The 17,792-nt window shown below is 60.4% G+C and overlaps 2 protein-coding genes across 5 annotated transcripts; one reads left to right on the forward strand and one right to left on the reverse strand.

The window, feature by feature from the left end:
* Positions 1-272: 272 nt before the first annotated feature.
* Positions 273-9,285, reverse strand: RGS11 (regulator of G protein signaling 11). Of its 4 annotated transcripts, none has more exons than XM_007979716.3 (17): positions 9,179-9,285; positions 8,732-8,828; positions 8,613-8,663; positions 8,312-8,418; positions 7,549-7,600; positions 7,378-7,436; positions 7,105-7,181; positions 6,837-6,918; positions 6,224-6,292; positions 4,863-4,886; positions 4,722-4,783; positions 4,516-4,629; positions 4,298-4,413; positions 4,032-4,119; positions 3,812-3,950; positions 1,772-1,854; positions 273-1,652 (listed from the first exon to the last, which is right to left on the reverse strand). In XM_007979716.3, exons 1-17 carry the CDS (start codon positions 9,239-9,241, stop codon positions 1,538-1,540), a joined length of 1,398 nt encoding a protein of 465 aa, XP_007977907.2. In that variant the 5' UTR covers positions 9,242-9,285; the 3' UTR covers positions 273-1,537. The 4 variants fall into 4 exon arrangements, with proteins under 4 accessions (XP_007977907.2, XP_007977897.2, XP_007977937.2 ...); XM_007979706.3 differs by having other exon boundaries at positions 4,863-4,892; XM_007979746.3 differs by having other exon boundaries at positions 4,863-4,892; positions 9,168-9,270.
* Positions 9,286-15,462: 6,177 nt separating this feature from the next.
* Positions 15,463-17,791, forward strand: ARHGDIG (Rho GDP dissociation inhibitor gamma). The gene is made up of 6 exons (XM_007979696.3): positions 15,463-15,627; positions 16,546-16,725; positions 16,829-16,912; positions 17,100-17,176; positions 17,265-17,328; positions 17,418-17,791. Exons 1-6 carry the CDS (start codon positions 15,555-15,557, stop codon positions 17,615-17,617), a joined length of 678 nt encoding a protein of 225 aa, XP_007977887.1. The 5' UTR covers positions 15,463-15,554; the 3' UTR covers positions 17,618-17,791.
* Position 17,792: the final 1 nt, after the last annotated feature.

Here is a 17,792-nt window from a genome sequence, read left to right on the forward strand (position 1 = left end):
GCACACATGCACTACACAACCACATGTGCTGTGCACACACCACACGTGCCTCAGTGCTACACATGCATCATACACGTGTGCACACACACCACATACGCATGCCTCACAGTACACCTGCACACATGCACTACACAACCACATGTGCTGTGCACACACACCACACGTGCCTCAGTGCTACACATGCATCATATGCTCACGCACACCACACCTATGCGTGTGTCACATGCACAGTCACACCACAAGCTGCACCGACAGGAGGATGGGCTCAGAGCCAGGGCCCAGGGGTCTTTTATTTGTGTGCTGGAAGCTGTTGGGAGTGACTGGATGTGAGCCAGTCCTATGGGTGGGGATGGCACCCCCTAACCGCTAAGATAGTTGAAGCTGCACCCCCGAAATGAGCCAGTTGTACCTTCACCCAGTCTGGGGGAGTGGTGGGGCACTTGGGGGATGGGGAGCAATGCCAGCTCACGAAGGAAGGCTTGGGCAGGGAGGATCAGGGACACCTGGCAAGGATCCACCCTTTGGAATGGAGGGCCTCGCCTCGTCAGTGGGGTGACAATGTCAGAGTTGTCTGTATAAATCGGGGGGGGGGAGACCAGGCACGGTGGCTCACGCCTGTAATCCCAGCACTTTGGGGAGCTGGGGCGGGCAGATCATGACGTCAGGAGATCGAGACCATCCTGGTTAACACGGTGAAAACCTGTCTCTACTAAATATACAAAAAAATTAGCCGGGCGTGGTGGCGGTGCCTGTTGTCCCAGCTACTCGGGAGGCTGAGGCAGGAGAAGGGCGTGAACCCGAGAGGCGGAGCTTGTAGTGAGGTGACATCGCGCCACTGCGCTCCAGCCTGGGCCACAGACTGAGACTCGGTCTCAAAAAAAAAATCTAGCGGGGAAGCCGTGATCTCGAGGTGGAAAAGCAGGTGCCGGCGGACCTGTGGACAAATTCTGGAACGCGTTTTTCGAGGGAGGAATAGGCGCAGCTCTGGAAGGCAGTGAACTTGAGGCAGGCTCAGCACGGCACTCTCTTGGGTCCTCTTCCAGGGTCACACTGGGCAACAGCAGAGAGGATCTTGGGCGGGGCAGAGCTCGCACCGAGGCCTGCGTGTCCGCATCTTGTGACGGGTGCGTGGGAAGCCACCCATCTGTGCATCTTGCTTCCAGGTATTCGCTGGTTGAGTTACTGGTTTTAGAGATGGGGATGGGCACCCAGTGCCAGACTGAAGACCAGAGAAGGCGGAGCTCCGTGCAGCCTTGGTCTCACCTCTCTTCAGGTAACAGGTGCTGCCCTGACCCAAGCTGAGCCAATGAAATCCTTCCCTGGGAATCCACACCTGGACCCCTTCCTTTTGGGCAGGGAGGGCTTGCTGGAGGGAGGGAGGCTATGCGTCCCACAGCAAGACTGGGCCCTCTGGGCACAAGGGGACACTGGTGCTGGGTTCAGCAGCCACCAGGACCTGGGCCAAGAGGGGGGTGGCTGGTGCATTCATGCAGGATGTTGAGCTGCAGGGACTAGAGTGGCAGATGGGCCAGGTCGACTAGGCCACCCCATCTCCTCCCCCGGGGCCACCAGCCGCTGTGGGCTCCACCGGGGTGGGAAGGAGCGCAGGGCTGGGGCTCGAGTGCCGTGGCCTCCTCGAGAACGGGAACACGCTGTGGGCGAGAAGGGGGCTGAGAACAGGCTGGCCAGCTGGCATCCTGCCCACCTCGTTTCAGGGGCCCAGCAGCCCCCGGGCCGGAGCCGCCAGCCACAGGGCACTGCCTGGGCTCACCGTTTCTTCGTCTCCAGCGGGATCCCAGCCTCCGCCAGGAGGCCCTTGTACATGTCAGACTTCAGGAACCTTGGGTAGGAGTCCTACAAGAGACAGCGTCCAGACCCTGACCCTTCTGCCTCCTCACCTCTCAGCCAGCTCACCCCGAAGGGGCAGCCAAGCGTGGCTGGAGCCTCCTCCAGCCATGGAGTCCCCAGCAGACAGGGTGCTGGAGGCAGCCACCCCGGACCTGCCCAGACCCAGGCAGACTCAGGGAGACCTGAGCTCCTATCTGCCTGGGCCATGTCACAGCAAAAATAGCAAGAGCCCTGGTGGCTGTGGGCAGAGCAATAAACCGCAGCACCTCCACAGCCATTACCAGGAACCAGGAATTACCCACATCCATTACCCACAGAGTGAGGGCAGGGTTGTGGAGTCAAATAAAAGAACGAGGTAGGCCGTGCATGGTGGCTCACGCATGTAGTCCCAACATTTGGGAAGGCTAAGGTGGGCTGATTGCTTGAGCCCAGGAGTTCAAGACCAGCCTGGGCAACATAGTGAGATCCCGTCTCCACACACACACACACAAAATTAGCCGTGTTTGATGGTGCGTGCCAGGAAGAGAGCCAGGATGCCAGCATTAGGTGCCAGGGACACAGCATGAGGCTCAGGGGCCGGCAGCCACACGTGGGGCCATGCGAACATCATGAAAGAATAATGCTGGTTATAGTGAAACCCGCCCAATACGGTGAGATCTGAGTCTGCGGTGCTCTTAACAACATCCAAACTTGGCTGGGCATGGTGGCTCAGCCTGTGATCCCAACACTTTGGGAGGCTGAGGCAGAAGGATCACTTGAGTCCAGGAGTTCAAGACTAGCCTGGGCAACATGGCAAAATCCCTCTACAGAAGATTTTAAAAATTAGCTAGGTGTGGTAGCTTGGAGAGGCTGAGGCAAGAGAACCACTTGAGCCTGGGAGGTTGAGGCTGCAGTAAGCCAAGATTGCGCCTGTCTGGAAATGTTCAAATATCAACAAAAGTAAGTTAAAGCCGGACTCAGTAGCTCACGCCTATAATCCCAGCACTTTGGGGGGCTGAGGCGGGTGGATCACCTGAGGCAGGAGTTGGAGACCAGCCTGGCCAACATGGTGAAACCCCATCTCTACTAAAAATACAAAAGTTAGCTGGGCGTGGTGGTATGCACCTGTAATCCCAGCTACTCGGGAGGCTGAGGCAGGAGAATGGTGTGAACCTGGGAGGCAGAGATTGCAGTGAGCCGAGATCGTACCGCTGCACTCCAGCCTGTGCGACAAGAGTGAGACACTTTCTCAAAAAAAAAAAAAAAAAAAAAAAAAAGGCGGGGCTTGGTGGCTCACAGCTATAATCCCAGCACTTTGGGAGGCCAAGGCGGGTGGAACCCGGGAGGCACAGGTTGCAGTGAGCTGAGATCATGCTACTGCACTCCAGCCTGGGTGAGTGAGTGAGACTTTGTTTCAAAAAAAAGCGTGGGCGCGGTGGCTCACACCTATAATCTCAGCGCTTTGGGAGGCTGAGGCAGGTAGATCACGAGGTCAGGAGATCGAGACCAGCCTGGTCAACATGGTGAAACCCCGTCTCTACTAAAAATACAAAAATTAGCCAGACGTGGTGATGGGCGTCTGTAGTTCCAGCTACTCAGGAGGCTGAGGCAGGAGAATGGCGTGAACCCGGGAGGCAGAGCTTGCAGTGAGCCAAGATCGCACCACTGCACTCCAGCCTGGGTGACAGAGCGAGATTCGCCTCAAAAAAACAAAACAAAAAAAAAAACCTTTTTAGATCGAAACTTGACCCTTTTTAAGCATGTGATCTGGGCCAGTCCTTCAGCCCCTCTGAACCCGGTGTGCGCTCAGGACGGAACACTGACAGGACAGCGGCCAGGGCGGCCCCAGCCAGGTGGGGAAGGCGCTCCCCTGGGACAGAGTCAACGTGGGCAATGCATGTGCAGACAGAGCCCTCCAGGGTGGGGACATGGAGGCCTGTCTGGGACGCCCCCTCCCGCCTCTCCAGGCTGGCCCAGCACCCACCTTCTTCATGAGCATGTATATGTGTAGCTGGGCGTCATCCAGGACGTAGCGGTGGGGCTGGCGCAGCCCCTCCAGGGTCCGCTCCATGGTCCGGCTGTCAATGTTGACCCAGCGGGCAGCGCCAGGGGCCAGGAACTGCCTAGGGGTGAGGACAGCATTGGGTAGTCCTGGCTGGGTGCATCTGCCCGTTGGCCAACCAGTACCCACACACGGCACTTACTGGTACACAGCATCCACCAGGGTGGGGACCTGGGCCTGCGCTCCATAGCGAAGCTCCTCACATGCCTCCCAGAAGCTGAGGTTTTCTCCTGGGGGGCCGGGCACCCAGTCAAGGATACCATCGAGAGTGGCAGCCAGAGCAAGGGTGTTCCCAGGCTGGTTGGGCCAGGGGGGGTCCCCAGGGAGCTGGCAGAAACCGAGGCAGGAGGGGTCTCAGGCAGCAGCCTCCCTGCTAGGACTGGAGTAGGGGGCTGGGGGGATTCTTACCACTGAACTCCTTTCCCAGAAAGTCCATGAAGTGGGCCCGCCCCACGGGGTCCTCCAGGAGCTCCCGGAAGCTGAAGCCCCATCTCTCCACACGGAGCTTCGTGGGGGCAACCACCCTGGGGGGAGGGTGGGGCTGTTGGGGAGTGTGAGGACTGACCCTCCTGCAGCCCCCCAGGCTGGGAGCACACCCGCAGCCCCCCTGCCCTGCCTGGGCTCACGTGGGGGCGTTCATGACCCAGTAGGCGTCGTCGTCTGAGATCCAGGGGTTGCTGGGCAGGCACCCCGACACGAGGGGGTCGTGGGGTCCACGCTGGCCGCAGAAACTCAGGTGCCTGGAAGGGGGTGTCGGGGCTGGTGCAGGAGGGGCCTCAGGAGCCAGGGCACTCAGCAGGGGTCTCCAGCTGCCACCCCTCACCCCACTCACGCCTCAAGGCAGACGGAGGACTTCACTCGGGTCCTGCCCAGCGCTCTCCTGCAGTACTCGATCTAGGATGTGGGGCCTGTGAGTTAGGTCCTGGGCTGGGGAAGGCACCCGGCATCCTCCACTCCCAGTCCCAGGACTCACCTCCTGCTTATAGAAATCTGCACTCTTGGTCTGGAAGGGGACAGGTGGGCTGCAGTTAGATGCAGGTCCCCTGCTGGGGTCCAAAATCTCCAGCTGGAGGGCACCTCCCCAGGCTTAGCTCCTGCCCCATAGACCTGGCAGAGATGGCGGCCCAGGCCCCCAGTCCCGCCCCTTGGAGCCCCTTCTTCCAATCAGGGATCTGACTTTCCAGGAGACCTCTAGGGGCCTAAGGTCTGGCGATCTGCAGAATATTCCATGGAACCCTGAGGTTCTCAAAGTTGCAGTTGTGAGTAATATGTCATATTTTTTCTTTTCTTTATTATTTTTTTTTTTTGAGAGGGAGTTTAACTCTTGTTGCCCAGGCTGGAGTGCAGTGGCGCGATCTCGGCTCACCGCTACCTCTGCCTCCCGGGTTCAAGTCATTTTCCTGCCTCAGCCTCCCCAGTAGCTGGGACTACAGGCATGTGCCACCACGCCTGGCTAATTTTGTATTTTTAGTAGAGACAGATTTCTCCATGTTGATCAGGCTGGTCTCGAGCTCCTAACCTCAGGTGATCCGCCCGCCTCAGCCTCCCAAAGTGCTGGAATTAGAGATGTGAGCCACCAAACCCGGCCTAATATGTCATATTTTCAAATGTATTTAAATTATGTTTTTAAACATACACTTGAGAAGTACCTACTAATGGGAGTCACTGGGGAACCAGGTGTGACTTATTGAGTTCATCGGTAGGGGCCTCACTGGGGCCAGAGCAGAGGGGGCGGACACTCTGCGAGTTCCAGCCTGTGTCCCCGTCCCCACTGTCTCTGACCAGCTTTGTATGGGGAAATGTTAGGGTCATGAACTTAAGTTTTATCAGTGAGGTTCTAGGTGCATCAGTTCCAGACGTTGGGTCTGGATGGGACTCAGTTTGAACAAAGGGTTTTGCTGCTGTGGGGTTCAGATGCTCCCTCTGGTCTGGTCCCTGTGGTTCTGGAGGCCTCCACCTGGAGGGAGGTTGCTGCTGGATCTGCTTAGGTCTGTCAGGCCATAACCCTGCTTGTCACCCCTCCAATTCCCTGCAAACCCTGATACTGTCCAGGAGAAGAGCCCCCTTCCTCCCGGCTACCTGCCTCATCCCCACCACTCCACTTACATGCACCCAGGGCAGCAGGTGTGAGGAGAGAGAAAGCGACAGTTAGCAGAGGCCTGGGGAACAGGCGTGACCGGAGTGAGCAGGCGCTTGGGGAGGCTGCACCAAGTACCACCAAGTACCCTCTGGGTGGACCAAAGGACGGACAGACGGGCAGTCCCACGGTGGGTCCGGCAGGGTGCGCCGGGTGTGCAGAGCGAGAGGGCAGCCAGCACGCACGCAGAGGCTCACCATGTGCACACGGCTGGCGGCACAGGATCCCCGCCCTGGACCCTGCTCCAGCACACTGGGGGCCCCGGGCTGTGGAGGGGAGGTGAGATGAGGGGGGATGCAGTTCCAGTGGCCTGCTGACCCCCTTTAAGACTAAGTTCCGCCTCCCAGATCCCATGTGGAAACTGACACTCAAAGGAACTTGGGAACAGAGTCCCAACCTAGCCTTCAGCTGTCTCTTCTATGCTCACCAACCCCAAATGGCCTGTCCACCAGGCCTCCCCACAGCCCCAGTTGCTCCCAGTCTGTGAACTCAGTCCCCACACCGCAGCCGAGGCCACCCCCACTCTGCCTCCTCCTGAGGGTCTGCAGTTCCCGCAATCTGGTGTCCCAGTGACTCTCCCTTGGGCCCGGAGAGAAGCTGGCTTGTACTGTGGTCTAGGGATGGAGACCTGGGTTCTGATGAGCAGAAATGCAATTAAGTCACGAAGCAAAAACGTCCTGCCCCCACCAGGATCTCCAAGGCAGGTCCTTCCACAGGCTCAAAACGGTGGTCCTGAGAGTGCCTGTCAGGGAAGCACACTGACCCCTGCGCTGGCCAGTGACCCCACACCCTCACCGCAGGTGGGCTCACCGGGGGCCTGTTCACCAGCCAGTAGGTCTGCTCCTGGCACGCAATGACCAGCCTGTCCCCTTTCCTGCGCTGCTTGGCTGCCCTGGGAGGAGGAGGCTGAGCTGAAGGCATGCCCTGCACACAGCAGGCCCTCGGGCCTGGACCTGGGCAGGCAGCCACACCCAGAGGTGCCCTCCATGGTCCCAGGGCCACCAGAGCCTGGCCTGGTGCTGGGCTTCCTGAGTTGCCTGGGTTAGGCACCTGCAGGCGGGGCGGGGCGGGGCCTCACCGAAGCTGCTCCCTGGCCTGCATCAGCACCAGGTCCCACGCATGGTTGATCTTCGTGTGTAGCCGGTCATAGCACTCCTGGGGGCAGCAAGGTCTCCAGTGGGTCACCCTGGCCCCAGTGAGACTGTGTGGGGAGTGGGGGGTTGGGGACTGTCTTGGGTCTTGGGGCCTGGGCTGTATGTTCTGGGGTAAATCATGAGGCCCTGGGAGCCATGAATGAGGCTTGGGGTCCTCCAGCTGGACCAAGCCGGGACGGGGCGGGTGGGGGTCCCACCTTCTCATAGTCCACCAGGGTCCCCTGTTTTCGGATGTTCTTCTTGGCCAGGTAGATGGCTAGAAGGACAGAGACAGCCTGCAGAGGGGCCAGCTCTGCCCTGCCCCACAGCATCACCCTGAGGCCCCCAGTCCTGGGAGCTTGTCTGGGGCCAGCTGTCCCCTTGCTCACCATAGTCCAGCTCTGCAGCCGGCCACAGGGTGCTTGTCCAGAAGTACGGGGTCTGGCGTGGTGCAGGGAGAAGGTGTCCAGGACGCCTGTGTCTGTGCCTCCCCAGTGTCACCCCACCCTCAGACCTCCCTGGGAAGAAGCCTGGGCTGGACACGGGGTGTCTGAGGGTCTCCTTGCCTGCCCACCACCCAGAGACTCCACTGACTACTGGCCAGTCTCTCCACCTGGAACTGAGGCCAGCTCGCTCCTTGGGGTCCTGTTGAGGGCCTGCCTCCCTCACTGGTCACCCTAAGCCCCCATTCAGGGCAGGGTGGGACTGGGGGCCTGCACAAGTCTTGGATGTAGTCACAGTCTGTGCCTGGGGAGGGGTACAACTGACGGCAGGTGGGCCCAGGATCCTGATGTGGTTAGGGAGGGCAAGAATGCTGTCCTCAGCCCTCCACAGCCCCTCCCTCAGGGACTGGGCCTAAGGATCCCCAGGAAGAGGGCAGAATCCTCTGCAGATACAACCCCTCGTGGGGCCCTGCTGTGGCCCCCAGAAAAACTGAGGCCCCATCCCTCAGCCGGGTCCTTCTCACCACATGGGCACTTGCAGTCCAGGACTTTTGGGGAGGGGGCCGTGGACCACCAGCCCACGGTGACGTGGCGAAGTCCCACTCCAATCCCAGCAAGCTGGGCAGCCCCTCCCGGCTCCCCGAGTTGGTAAGTTGGGTGGGTGGAGGTGGGGGTCCCACTGGCTCCCACCTGCGCCCCAGAGTCTGACCTGGAACCTGTAGGGCGTCTCGTCTGGCCGGAGCACGAGGCTACGGGGGTCGCGCAGCGGGTAGATGTAGCCGTGCTGCACCAGGGCGGCGCCCAGGTGCCGGGCCTCTGGGGACGGGTGGGGCGGTGAGCGCAGGGCTGTGGAAGCGGTCAAGGGCGGAAGAGCCGGGCCTCCCCTCCCGCATGTGCTCCCCACTCCAGCGCGCTCTGCAGGGCTCTGAGAACTGCCAGCCCCCAGGAAAACCCAGGCCTAGGCCACCAGCCCAGTGACCCCAGGGCCCAGCGAGCGGCAGGGCGCTCACCCTCCTCCGAGATGCAGAACTTCTGGGTTAACCACTGCACGACGTCGCTGCCTGCACGGGAGAGACGGAGGTGGAGGGAGGCCGAGGCGCGCACGCACCCCCGCCCTGACGCGCCTCACCTGTCACCGCGTGGGGAATGACGGTGACCAGCAGGCGCTGGCTCCGCATCTTCACGCCCTGGTCGGGGTCCTGCATGCTCACGACCACCCGCTCCATCTGGGCGGAGGGAACCGTCAGGGGCTGCTCTGGCCGCCCCCGCAGCCCTGATGCCCTGGCACCGCACCGGCCGGGATGCCCCGGATCCGGGAACGCGGAGATTAAGGCGCGGCGGCGGCGGATTCCAGGCCGCAGCTGGCTGCGGGGACGCGGGGCGCGCCGGGGAGGGCGGGGGAAGACCCCGGGAGACCCCCAAGGGGCCCCAGGCCTCGCCGCCCTGCCCGGCCTCGCAGAGCCGCCGCCCCACACCCGCCCCGCCCCGCGCGCCCCGGTGCCTCCTGCTCTCCGGCCCCTCCCGGCCTCGGGCGCCGGGAAATGGGGGGTCGGCGGGACCCCCACCTGCCTCGCACCTTCCTTAGATGCGGCATCTGCGCCCGGGGGCGGCCGGGGGGAGGCGCGGGGCCGGCGGCCATGGCTGCGGGGCGAGGACGGCGGGGATGACCGAGCGCCCCGCCCAGCCCCGCCCGCCCCGCGCCGCGCCGCGCCCGGGTTAACCCTCGGGCCGTGAGTCCAGAGTCGCCAGGCCCCAGTTCCGGGCTAAGAGTCACGGCCACGGCCCAGAGGCAAAGGAGCCGGCGCCCCATGAGCTACCTGAGTCACCCCCCCCAAGTCCCGGGACCCTGAGGCCCTCATGGGTGGAGGCGAAGTGGGACCGGGGGGCGTGGGCCTGGGACCGAGGGGGGATGTCAGGAGACGGGGCTGAGCTGGAGCAGGGGGTGGTCGCTGGGAGAGGGAGAGGGGCTCATCAGGGAGGGGGTTAACCATGGGGAGGGCCTCAGGGAGGGCAGCCGAGGGGATGGGGGTTCAGAGAGGGAGAGGGGTTCCGTGAGTAGAGGAGACCCGTAGGGAGAGTGAACTGGGGTGGGAAACGTGGTTTAGGGCCCACTGTAACCCTGGTCCTATGTGTGGGGCCCTGAGGACATTGAGGGACCAGCGACCTGGCTGTGGGGCCGGGGCCGGGGCCAGGGGCCTGGTGTCCTGCGATGCCTGTGGCCGAGGCTGCACACGTTGCTGTGGCAGTGGCTGGTTTGGGGCATGAGAGGTTGGGTGCCCACACCAGCTGTCTGGCTTTCTTTTTTTTTTTTTTTTTTTTTTTTTTGAGACAGAGTCTCACTCTGTCGCCCAGGCTGGGGTGCAGTGGCCGGATCTCAGCTCACTGCAAGCTCCGCCTCCCGGGTTCACGCCATTCTCCTGCCTCAGCCTCCCGAGTAGCTGGGACTACAGGCGCCCGCCACCGTGCCCGGCTAGCTTTTTGTATTTTTTAGTAGAGACGGGGTTTCACCATGTTAACCAGGATGGTCTCGATCTCCTGACCTCGTGATCCGCCTGTCTCGGCCTCCCAAAGTGCTGGGATTACAGGCTTGAGCCACCGCGCCCGGCCCCAGCTGTCTGGCTTTCTACACGTGCTGGATGCCGGGTGTCAGTGGAGCCCGTGGCTGCTGCAGAGTGTGACCCAGCTGTCCCCACCTCCTGCTGTGGGTCCCTTATCGGAGGTCCTTCCAGGGGAGTGGCTGACGGCTCATGACTCACTTCCCTCAGTTTCACACAGGCCTGGGTGTGCCCGCCGCGGAATGGGCAGAAACCCTGCCCAGGGCACCCTGACACTGTTGGAGAGGAGCTTTACTGCAGGGCGGATCTCAACAGACACCCACTTCGTGTCACTAGCGGCCGCCTGGCTTCAGGCCCCACTCCACTCCCAGCTCTCTCCCTTCTCCAAAGGCTCGGCCATGCCTATCCCCCAGGTGCCTCCCGACCCAGGCCCAGACCCTTCAAGCCCCACTGGGCAAGCTCAACTCACTGCAACCTCCTCCTCCTGAATTCAAGCAATTCTCCTGCCTCAACCTCCTGAGTAGCGGGGATTACAGCCTCCTGCCACCACACCTGGCTAATTTTTGTTTTTGTTTTTGAGACAGCGTCTCACTGTGTCACCCAAGCTGGAGTGCCGTGGTGAGGTCTTGGCTCACTGCAGCCTCTGCCTCCCGGGTTCCAGCAATTCTCCTGCCTCAGCCTCCTGGGTAGCTGAGATTACAAGCATGTGCCACCACACCCAGCTAATTTTTGTATTTCTAGTAGAGATGGGGATTCACCATGTTGGTCAGGCTGGTCTCAAATTCCTGACCTCAAGGGAGACTAGATCTTATTTTATTTTATTATTTTTTTTGAGATGGAGTTTCCCTCTTGTTGCCCAGGCTGGAGTGCAATGGCACCATCTTGGCTCACTGCAACCTCCGCTTCCCAGGTTCAAGCGATTCTCCTGCATCAGCCTCCCTAGTAGCTGGGATTACAGGAGCCTGCCACCATGCCTGGCTAATTTTTTGTATTTTTATTACAGACAAGGTTTCACCATGTTGGCCAGGCTATTCTCGAACTCCTGACCTCAGGAGTTCGAGCCTCCCAAAGTGCTGGGATTACAGGCTTGAGTCACCGTGCCAGGTCGGATCATTTTTAAAAAACTAAGTTGAGGTCTCACTATGTTGCCCAAGGTGGTCACGAACTCCTGGGCTCAATCCATTCTCCTGCCTCAGCCTCCCAACGTGCTGGGATTACAGGCATGCTCAGCCAGTGTCTCTTTTTTTTTTTTTTTTTTTTTTTGAGACTGAGTCTTGCTCTGTCCACTCAGGCTAGAGTGCAATGGCATGATCTCTTCTCACTGCAACCTCCGCCTCCCAGTTTCAAGCAATTCTCCTGCCTCAGCCTTCTGAGTAGCTGGGATTACAGGCACCCGCCATCACGCCTGGCTAATTTTTGTATTTTTAGTAGAGACAGGGTTTCACCATGTTGGCCAGGCTGGTCTTGAACTCCTGACCTTAGGTGATCTGGCCACCTTGGCCTCCCAAAGTGCTGGGATTACAGGTTTGAGCCACCGAGCCCAGCCTTGGCGTCATTTTTTTTAAAAGGTGCAAATGTGTCTATTTCTCCTTGCTTTTTTTTTTTTTTTAATTTATTTTTTTGAGATGGAGTCTAGCTGTGTCACCCAGGTTGGAGTGCAGTGGTGCAATCTCAGCTCACTGCAAGCTCCGCCTCCCAGGTTCATGCCATTCTCCTGCCTCAGCCTCTCGAGTAGCAGGGACTACAGGCTCCCGCCACCACACCCAGCTTTTTTTTTTTTTTTTTTTTTTGTATTTTTAGTAGAGATGGGGTTTCACTGTGTTAGCCAGGATGGTGTCGATCTCCTGACTTCGTGATCCGCCCGCCTCGGCCTCCCAAAGTGCTGGGATTACAGTTGTGAGCCACCACACCTGGCCTCTTTTTTAAAATTATTAGTTATTTATTTTGAGACAGAGTTTCACTCTTGTTGCCTAGGCTGAGTGCAGTGGCGCAATCTCAGGTCACTGCAAACTCCGCCTCCTGGGTTCAAGTGATTCTCCTTTCTCAGCCTCCTGAGTAGCTGGGATTACAGGCGCCCACCACCACGCCCGGCTAATTTTTGTATTTTTAGCAAAGACAGGGTTTCACCATATTGGTCAGGCTGGTCTTGAACTCCTGACCTCAGGAGATCCACCCACCTTGGCCTCCCAAAGTACTGGGATTACAGGCGTGAGCTATGTTTTTATTTTTGAGACATGACCTCTGTCTGGAGTGCAGTGGCACGATCATAGCTCACTGCAGCCTTGATTTACTGGGCTCAAGTGATCCTCCCACCTTAGGTTCTTGAGTAGCTGGGACCACAGACAGGTGCCACCATGCCTGGATAATTGTTTTTTTTTTTTTTTTTTTTTTTTTTTTTGAGACCAAGTCTCACTCTGTTGCCAGGCTGGAGTGCAGTGGCACAATCTCGGCTCACTGCAACTTCCGCCTCTTGGGTTCAAGCAATTCTGCCTCAGCTCCCAAGCAGCCGGGATTACAGGCATGCGCCACCACGCCCAGCTATTTTTTTTTTTTTTTTTTTTTGTATTTTTAGTAGAGATGGGGCTTCACTGTATTGGCCAGGCTGGTCTCGAACTTCCTGACCTGAAGTGGTCCACCTGCCTTGGCCTCGCAAAGTGCTGGGATTACAGGTGTGAGCCACCGCGCCTGGCCACTAATTTTTCTTTTAATCATTTTTATTTTTGTAGATAAATATACACGTAGCTCCTCACTTATCCCTGTCTGTAAGGGCCTCAGCTTCTTGCTACGTTGACTAGGCTGGCTGATCTTGAACTCCTGGCCTCAAGTGATCCTCCTGGCTTAGCCTCCCAAATGTTGGGATTACAGGCATCAGCCATGGCACTTGGCTACGTTTTTATTTTTTGAGAGATGGTGGTCTTATTCTGTCACCAGGAGTGCAGTGATGCAATCATAAACTCACTGCAGCCTCAAACTCTTGAGCTCAAGTGATGCTCCCACCCCAGCCTCTTGAGTAGCTGGGACTACAGATGTGTACCACCACATCTGGTCTATTTCTGCTTTCTCTTTTTTTTTTTTTTTTTTTTTTTTTTGAGGTGGAGTCTCCCTGTGTCTTCCAGACTGGAGTGCAGTGGCTCGATCTTGGCTCACTGGAAGCTCCACCTCCCGGGTTCACGTCATTCTCCTGCCTCAGCCTCCCGAGTAACTGGGACTACAGGCGCCTGCCACCACACCTGGCTAATTTTTTGTATTTTTAGTAGAGACGGGGTTTCACCTTGTTAGCCAGGATGGTCTTGATCTCCTGACCTCGTGATCCGCCCACCTCGGCCTCCCAAAGTGCTGGGATTACAGGTGTGAGCCACTGCGCCCGGCCTATTTCTGCTTTCTTGGAGGCAGAGTACCTCTCCCCATACTTACCCACTCAGGGGTTGCTGGGGGCTGGGCAGGGTGGGTGGCTGGTCTTGGTCTAGGAGCCCCTAACATAGCGGCCAGAGTCCATTTCCATTGCTGGAGAGGCCAGGTTCAGTATGAGCTGGGGCAGGGGCTTGTGGGGTCTCTTACTCCAGGGAACCATCTCCCTTGGATCCCAGTGAGCCCTCCCATGCCCCACACACAGGTGGGGTGAGGTGGCCCAGGTCTGGCTGCCCTGTCTGCAGGGGTGGGCATCTATGGTGGCTGTGAGGCAGAATAGGGAATGAGAGTAGCCAAGGGTTGGGCATAAGCAACAGAACAGCAGGTGCAGCCAGTTGTAGGCAGGATTGGGCAGCACACAGGCCACATCCTGGCTCTGTGATAACGAGACAGAAGTTTCCACTTCGCCTCTGATTGGTCTCGGGCCAATCCTTCATAGGGTGTAGCCAATTGGAGGCTCCTAAAGGGCATAAGGGCTGTAGCCAGGTTCCTTTGCTTGATAAAAATCCTAATTGCGGAGGCTCTGGAGCTACTTGCTGGAGCCCACTCCCATTCTGTGAATTGCCTTCCATAAATCTGTGCTTTCTTTACTCTGTTCTTCTGACTCAGTTCTTTTGTTGCTTTGTGTTTCCTTGTTCTTTTGTTACTTTGTGTGTTTGTTCAATTCTTTGTTCAACCCACCAAGAGCCTGGACAACTCATCTCCAAGACCTTCTATCTGGTAACAGCTGTAGGAGCTGGAAGCCTGGAGACAAGTGTCTTAACAAGCCCCCGCTCCCTACAGCGAAGGGTCAGCAGAGGTGGGGCTCTAGAGGGGCCTGGGCCCAAGCTCACAGGATGCTGCCCTGGTAAGCTTGTGTGCAGGTGGGGGGCCAAGGGAGACAGTCCCCACCCAAACCCCAACGCCCCCTAGCACCCAAGGTGGTCTTCTGCTCAATCAAGGAGCTCCTTGGCAAGGGCGGGTCTAATTTCTGGTGTACCTGGACCCAGGAATAGGGGGCCAGGGATGTCTAAGAAAGGGACTCAGGCTGGTGTTCCGACCCCTTCTCCCTTACTCAGACTCAGGTCTTTGGTCCAGCTGTCCCAGCCAGAGCTTGCTTACCCCGTCCCCTGCCTGGTCCCATCCCACCCACCCACAGGTCTCAGTTTAGGTGTCAATATCAGAAGCCCCCTCTGGTCCGGTCTCTGCACTCCGGACCCGTGTCAGTGTCCTCTCCCCAAGGACAGGGGGTTCGGGAATTGGGTTTCCAAGAGCGCTGCAGGGACACCCCCTCTTGGGATCTCACACAGCCCAGCCAGGTCATTAAGACTTTGAGGGGCCCTTGTTGCTGCTGTGGCTGTAGACGCACGTTGGTGTGTGTGGGACCCGTGCCCACTGTGGTCCCGCCCTACTGATGACCGTGAACCTGTAGGGTGTTGGGCCAGCCCCTCACCCCAAGGCTGGGCAGGCCCCAGAAGTACCCCTCGGCCCAGACAGAAGCTCCGTAGGGAGCGGGGGAGGGGGAGGGGGAGCACAGTTCGGCCCCAGGTGTGGCCCGGATAATGAGACGCTGGGGATGGGGTCGCACCTGCGCCACGGCGCCCCGCAGAGGGTTTCCCAGGAGACCCCCACCCCCGCCAGGCTCCCGCCGCGCCGTGGGGGTGGGGCAGCCCTGCCGGCCAGAGCCGGGCACAGGCCAGGCGGGCGGCGGGGATCGTGACCGCGGGTGCGCGCGTCCGCGTCCAGGAGCTTCTGTGCGGGGTACTGGCGCGCCCGCGGGGCGACCCGGGTGCCGGCGCCGTGCGGGCAACACGCGCGTCTCTGCGGGGCTGCGCGGGGTCCGCGAAGCGGCTGGGGGCGCGCGGCGCGGGCGCGGCGCTGGGCGCGGGGGGCGCTCCCGGCCGGGATGAGCTCACCGCAGTCGCGCCGGGGCTGAGCGCCGAGCGGGGCGGCGGCGGGGCGGGCGGCGGCTCCTCGGCGGCTCCGCGGCGGCCCGGGCCGCGCGCCACCATGCTGGGCCTGGACGCGTGCGAGCTGGGGGCGCAGCTGCTGGAGCTGCTCCGGCTGGCGCTGTGCGCCCGAGGTGAGCGGGCCGGGCAGGGGCCGGCGGCCAAGTGGGCGGGGGGCTCGGCTGGGTCTTAGCCCGGGGCGGGGAGCAGCCCCTCCCCCGCGGCAACTTTGGGGGCGCGCGTGGGGATCTCGCGGCGCAGACCCCCGGCCGGGGTCTGGCAGGGGTGGGGGACTTCATCCAGGCTCCACCCCTGTGGGGAAGGGAGCCAGGTGCTGACCGGTCCGCTTGTGAAGCCGCGGGGCTGGGACCCTCTCCCCCTGCGCACCGCCGCCTGGAGCCCCTCTCCCCTGGGTGGGGCTGGGGCTGGGGCTCGGGCTCAGGCTCCGTAGGGCGTGTGGTGATTCCCGAGAAGACTGGAGCGAAGTGGGCAGGGACTCAGAAACCCCTGCCCAGGGCACCAGGGAGAGGGGCTTCAGAAGACCACCAGCCCGGGGCACCGTGGAAGGCGGCGCAGAGCCTGAGCCCAGGGATTTGGAGAGAGCGGCTCCCAGCCCCCCAGCACCATGGGGAGGAACTCCTAGACTGTGGGAAAGTGTTCAGAGACCCCGGCCCAGAGCAGGATGGTAGAGGGACCTGGAGCTACTAGAGGTGGGGGCTGCTGAGGGCCGCTGCTCTCAAGCAGGTAGTCCCTGGCCCTGGGCTGCCCTCATTTGAAGTCTTCACTCCCCCACCCTTTGGTCTCCGATTCAGGGAAGGGGCCTTTGTGGACATCTGGGCCAGAGGAGCTGCAGGCTTGGTGGTCTCTGGAGGCCCCTCCTGAAGGTCTGGGTGCGGTGTGGCACCTCCCCAGGCCGCCTGCCCTCTCCCAGAGGCTTCCCCTTGAGTCCCTTTGGGTAGTGGGAGGTACAGCTGGCCAGAGGGGGCTCCAGCCTGGTGCTGGAATGCCAGGGTCTGCTAGTGGCCACTGCTCATGCCCCTCCCCATCCCCAGTCCTCCTGGCTGACAAGGAGGGTGGGCCACTGGCAGTGGACGAGGTGCTGGATGAGGCTGTGCCCGAGTACCGGGCGCCAGGGAGGAAGAGCCTCTTGGAGATCCGGCAGCTGGACCCGGACGACAGGAGCCTGGCCGAGTACAAGCGGGCGCTGCTGGGGCCCCTGCCACCGGCCGTGGGTATGGCAGGGGCCTGGGCTTGGAGGGCTGGGTCTGGGGGTGCTGGTGGGAAGCCCAGCGGGGGTGAGGGGGGGCATCCTGCAGACTTCCAGTTTCTCCTCAGACCCAAGCCTGCCCAATGTGCAGGTGACCAGGCTAACACTCTTGTCGGAGCAGGCTCCAGGGCCCGTCGTCATGGATCTCACAGGTAACTCGCAGGATGCTGCACCCTGAACGCAGGTAGGGCCCTCCCAGGCACACTCCTGCACCCTTGAGTTCCACACCCTGGGCCATCACAATCGCAGACCTCATGGGCACCACACCCCACGTGGGGGCTCCTGGAGCAGGTCTCAGCCTGTAGGGAGTTCCGACCCTAGCTTCAGTTTCCCCAATAGGGGACCTGGCTGTTCTGAAGGACCAGGTGTTTGTCCTGAAGGAAGGTGTTGATTACAGAGTGAAGATCACCTTCAAGGTGAGACACAGGGCAGTGGACAGAGGGGATGGGGGCAACAACCAGAGGCCTGGCCCCCAGAGGGAACTCCTAATGCCTCTTTTCCCAGGTCCACAGGGAGATTGTCAGCGGCCTCAAGTGTCTGCACCACACCTATCGCCGGGGCCTGCGCGGTGAGGGCAGCGGGTGGGGGGGGAACAGGGCTGGGGGGGAGAAGTGGGGGGCGGACAGAGGACAGCCCTGATGCCCTCGCCCTCCCTAGTGGACAAGACCGTCTACATGGTGGGCAGCTACGGCCCAAGCGCCCAGGAGTATGAGTTTGTGACTCCGGTGGAGGAAGCGCCGAGGGGTGCACTGGTGCGGGGCCCCTACCTGGTCATGTCCCTCTTCACCGACGATGACAGGACGCACCACCTGTCCTGGGAGTGGGGTCTCCGCATCTGCCAGGACTGGAAGGACTGAACCCCCAGTCCTTGTCTTCCCCACCTCCCTCAGCTGCTGCACAGGACTCCCAAGCATCCCCAGCACCCCCCGTGAGTGACCAGACCCTCCCCTGCTGCCCCTGCTCTGTCCCGGGACCCCCTGGACCTGGCGCTGTCCCCTGAGCTGTCCCATTAAACGTGGCCCTGTCTCGGTG

The sequence above is a fragment of the Chlorocebus sabaeus genome, chromosome 5 (assembly GCF_047675955.1).
Source record: "Chlorocebus sabaeus isolate Y175 chromosome 5, mChlSab1.0.hap1, whole genome shotgun sequence".
Lineage (NCBI taxonomy): Eukaryota > Metazoa > Chordata > Mammalia > Primates > Cercopithecidae > Chlorocebus > Chlorocebus sabaeus.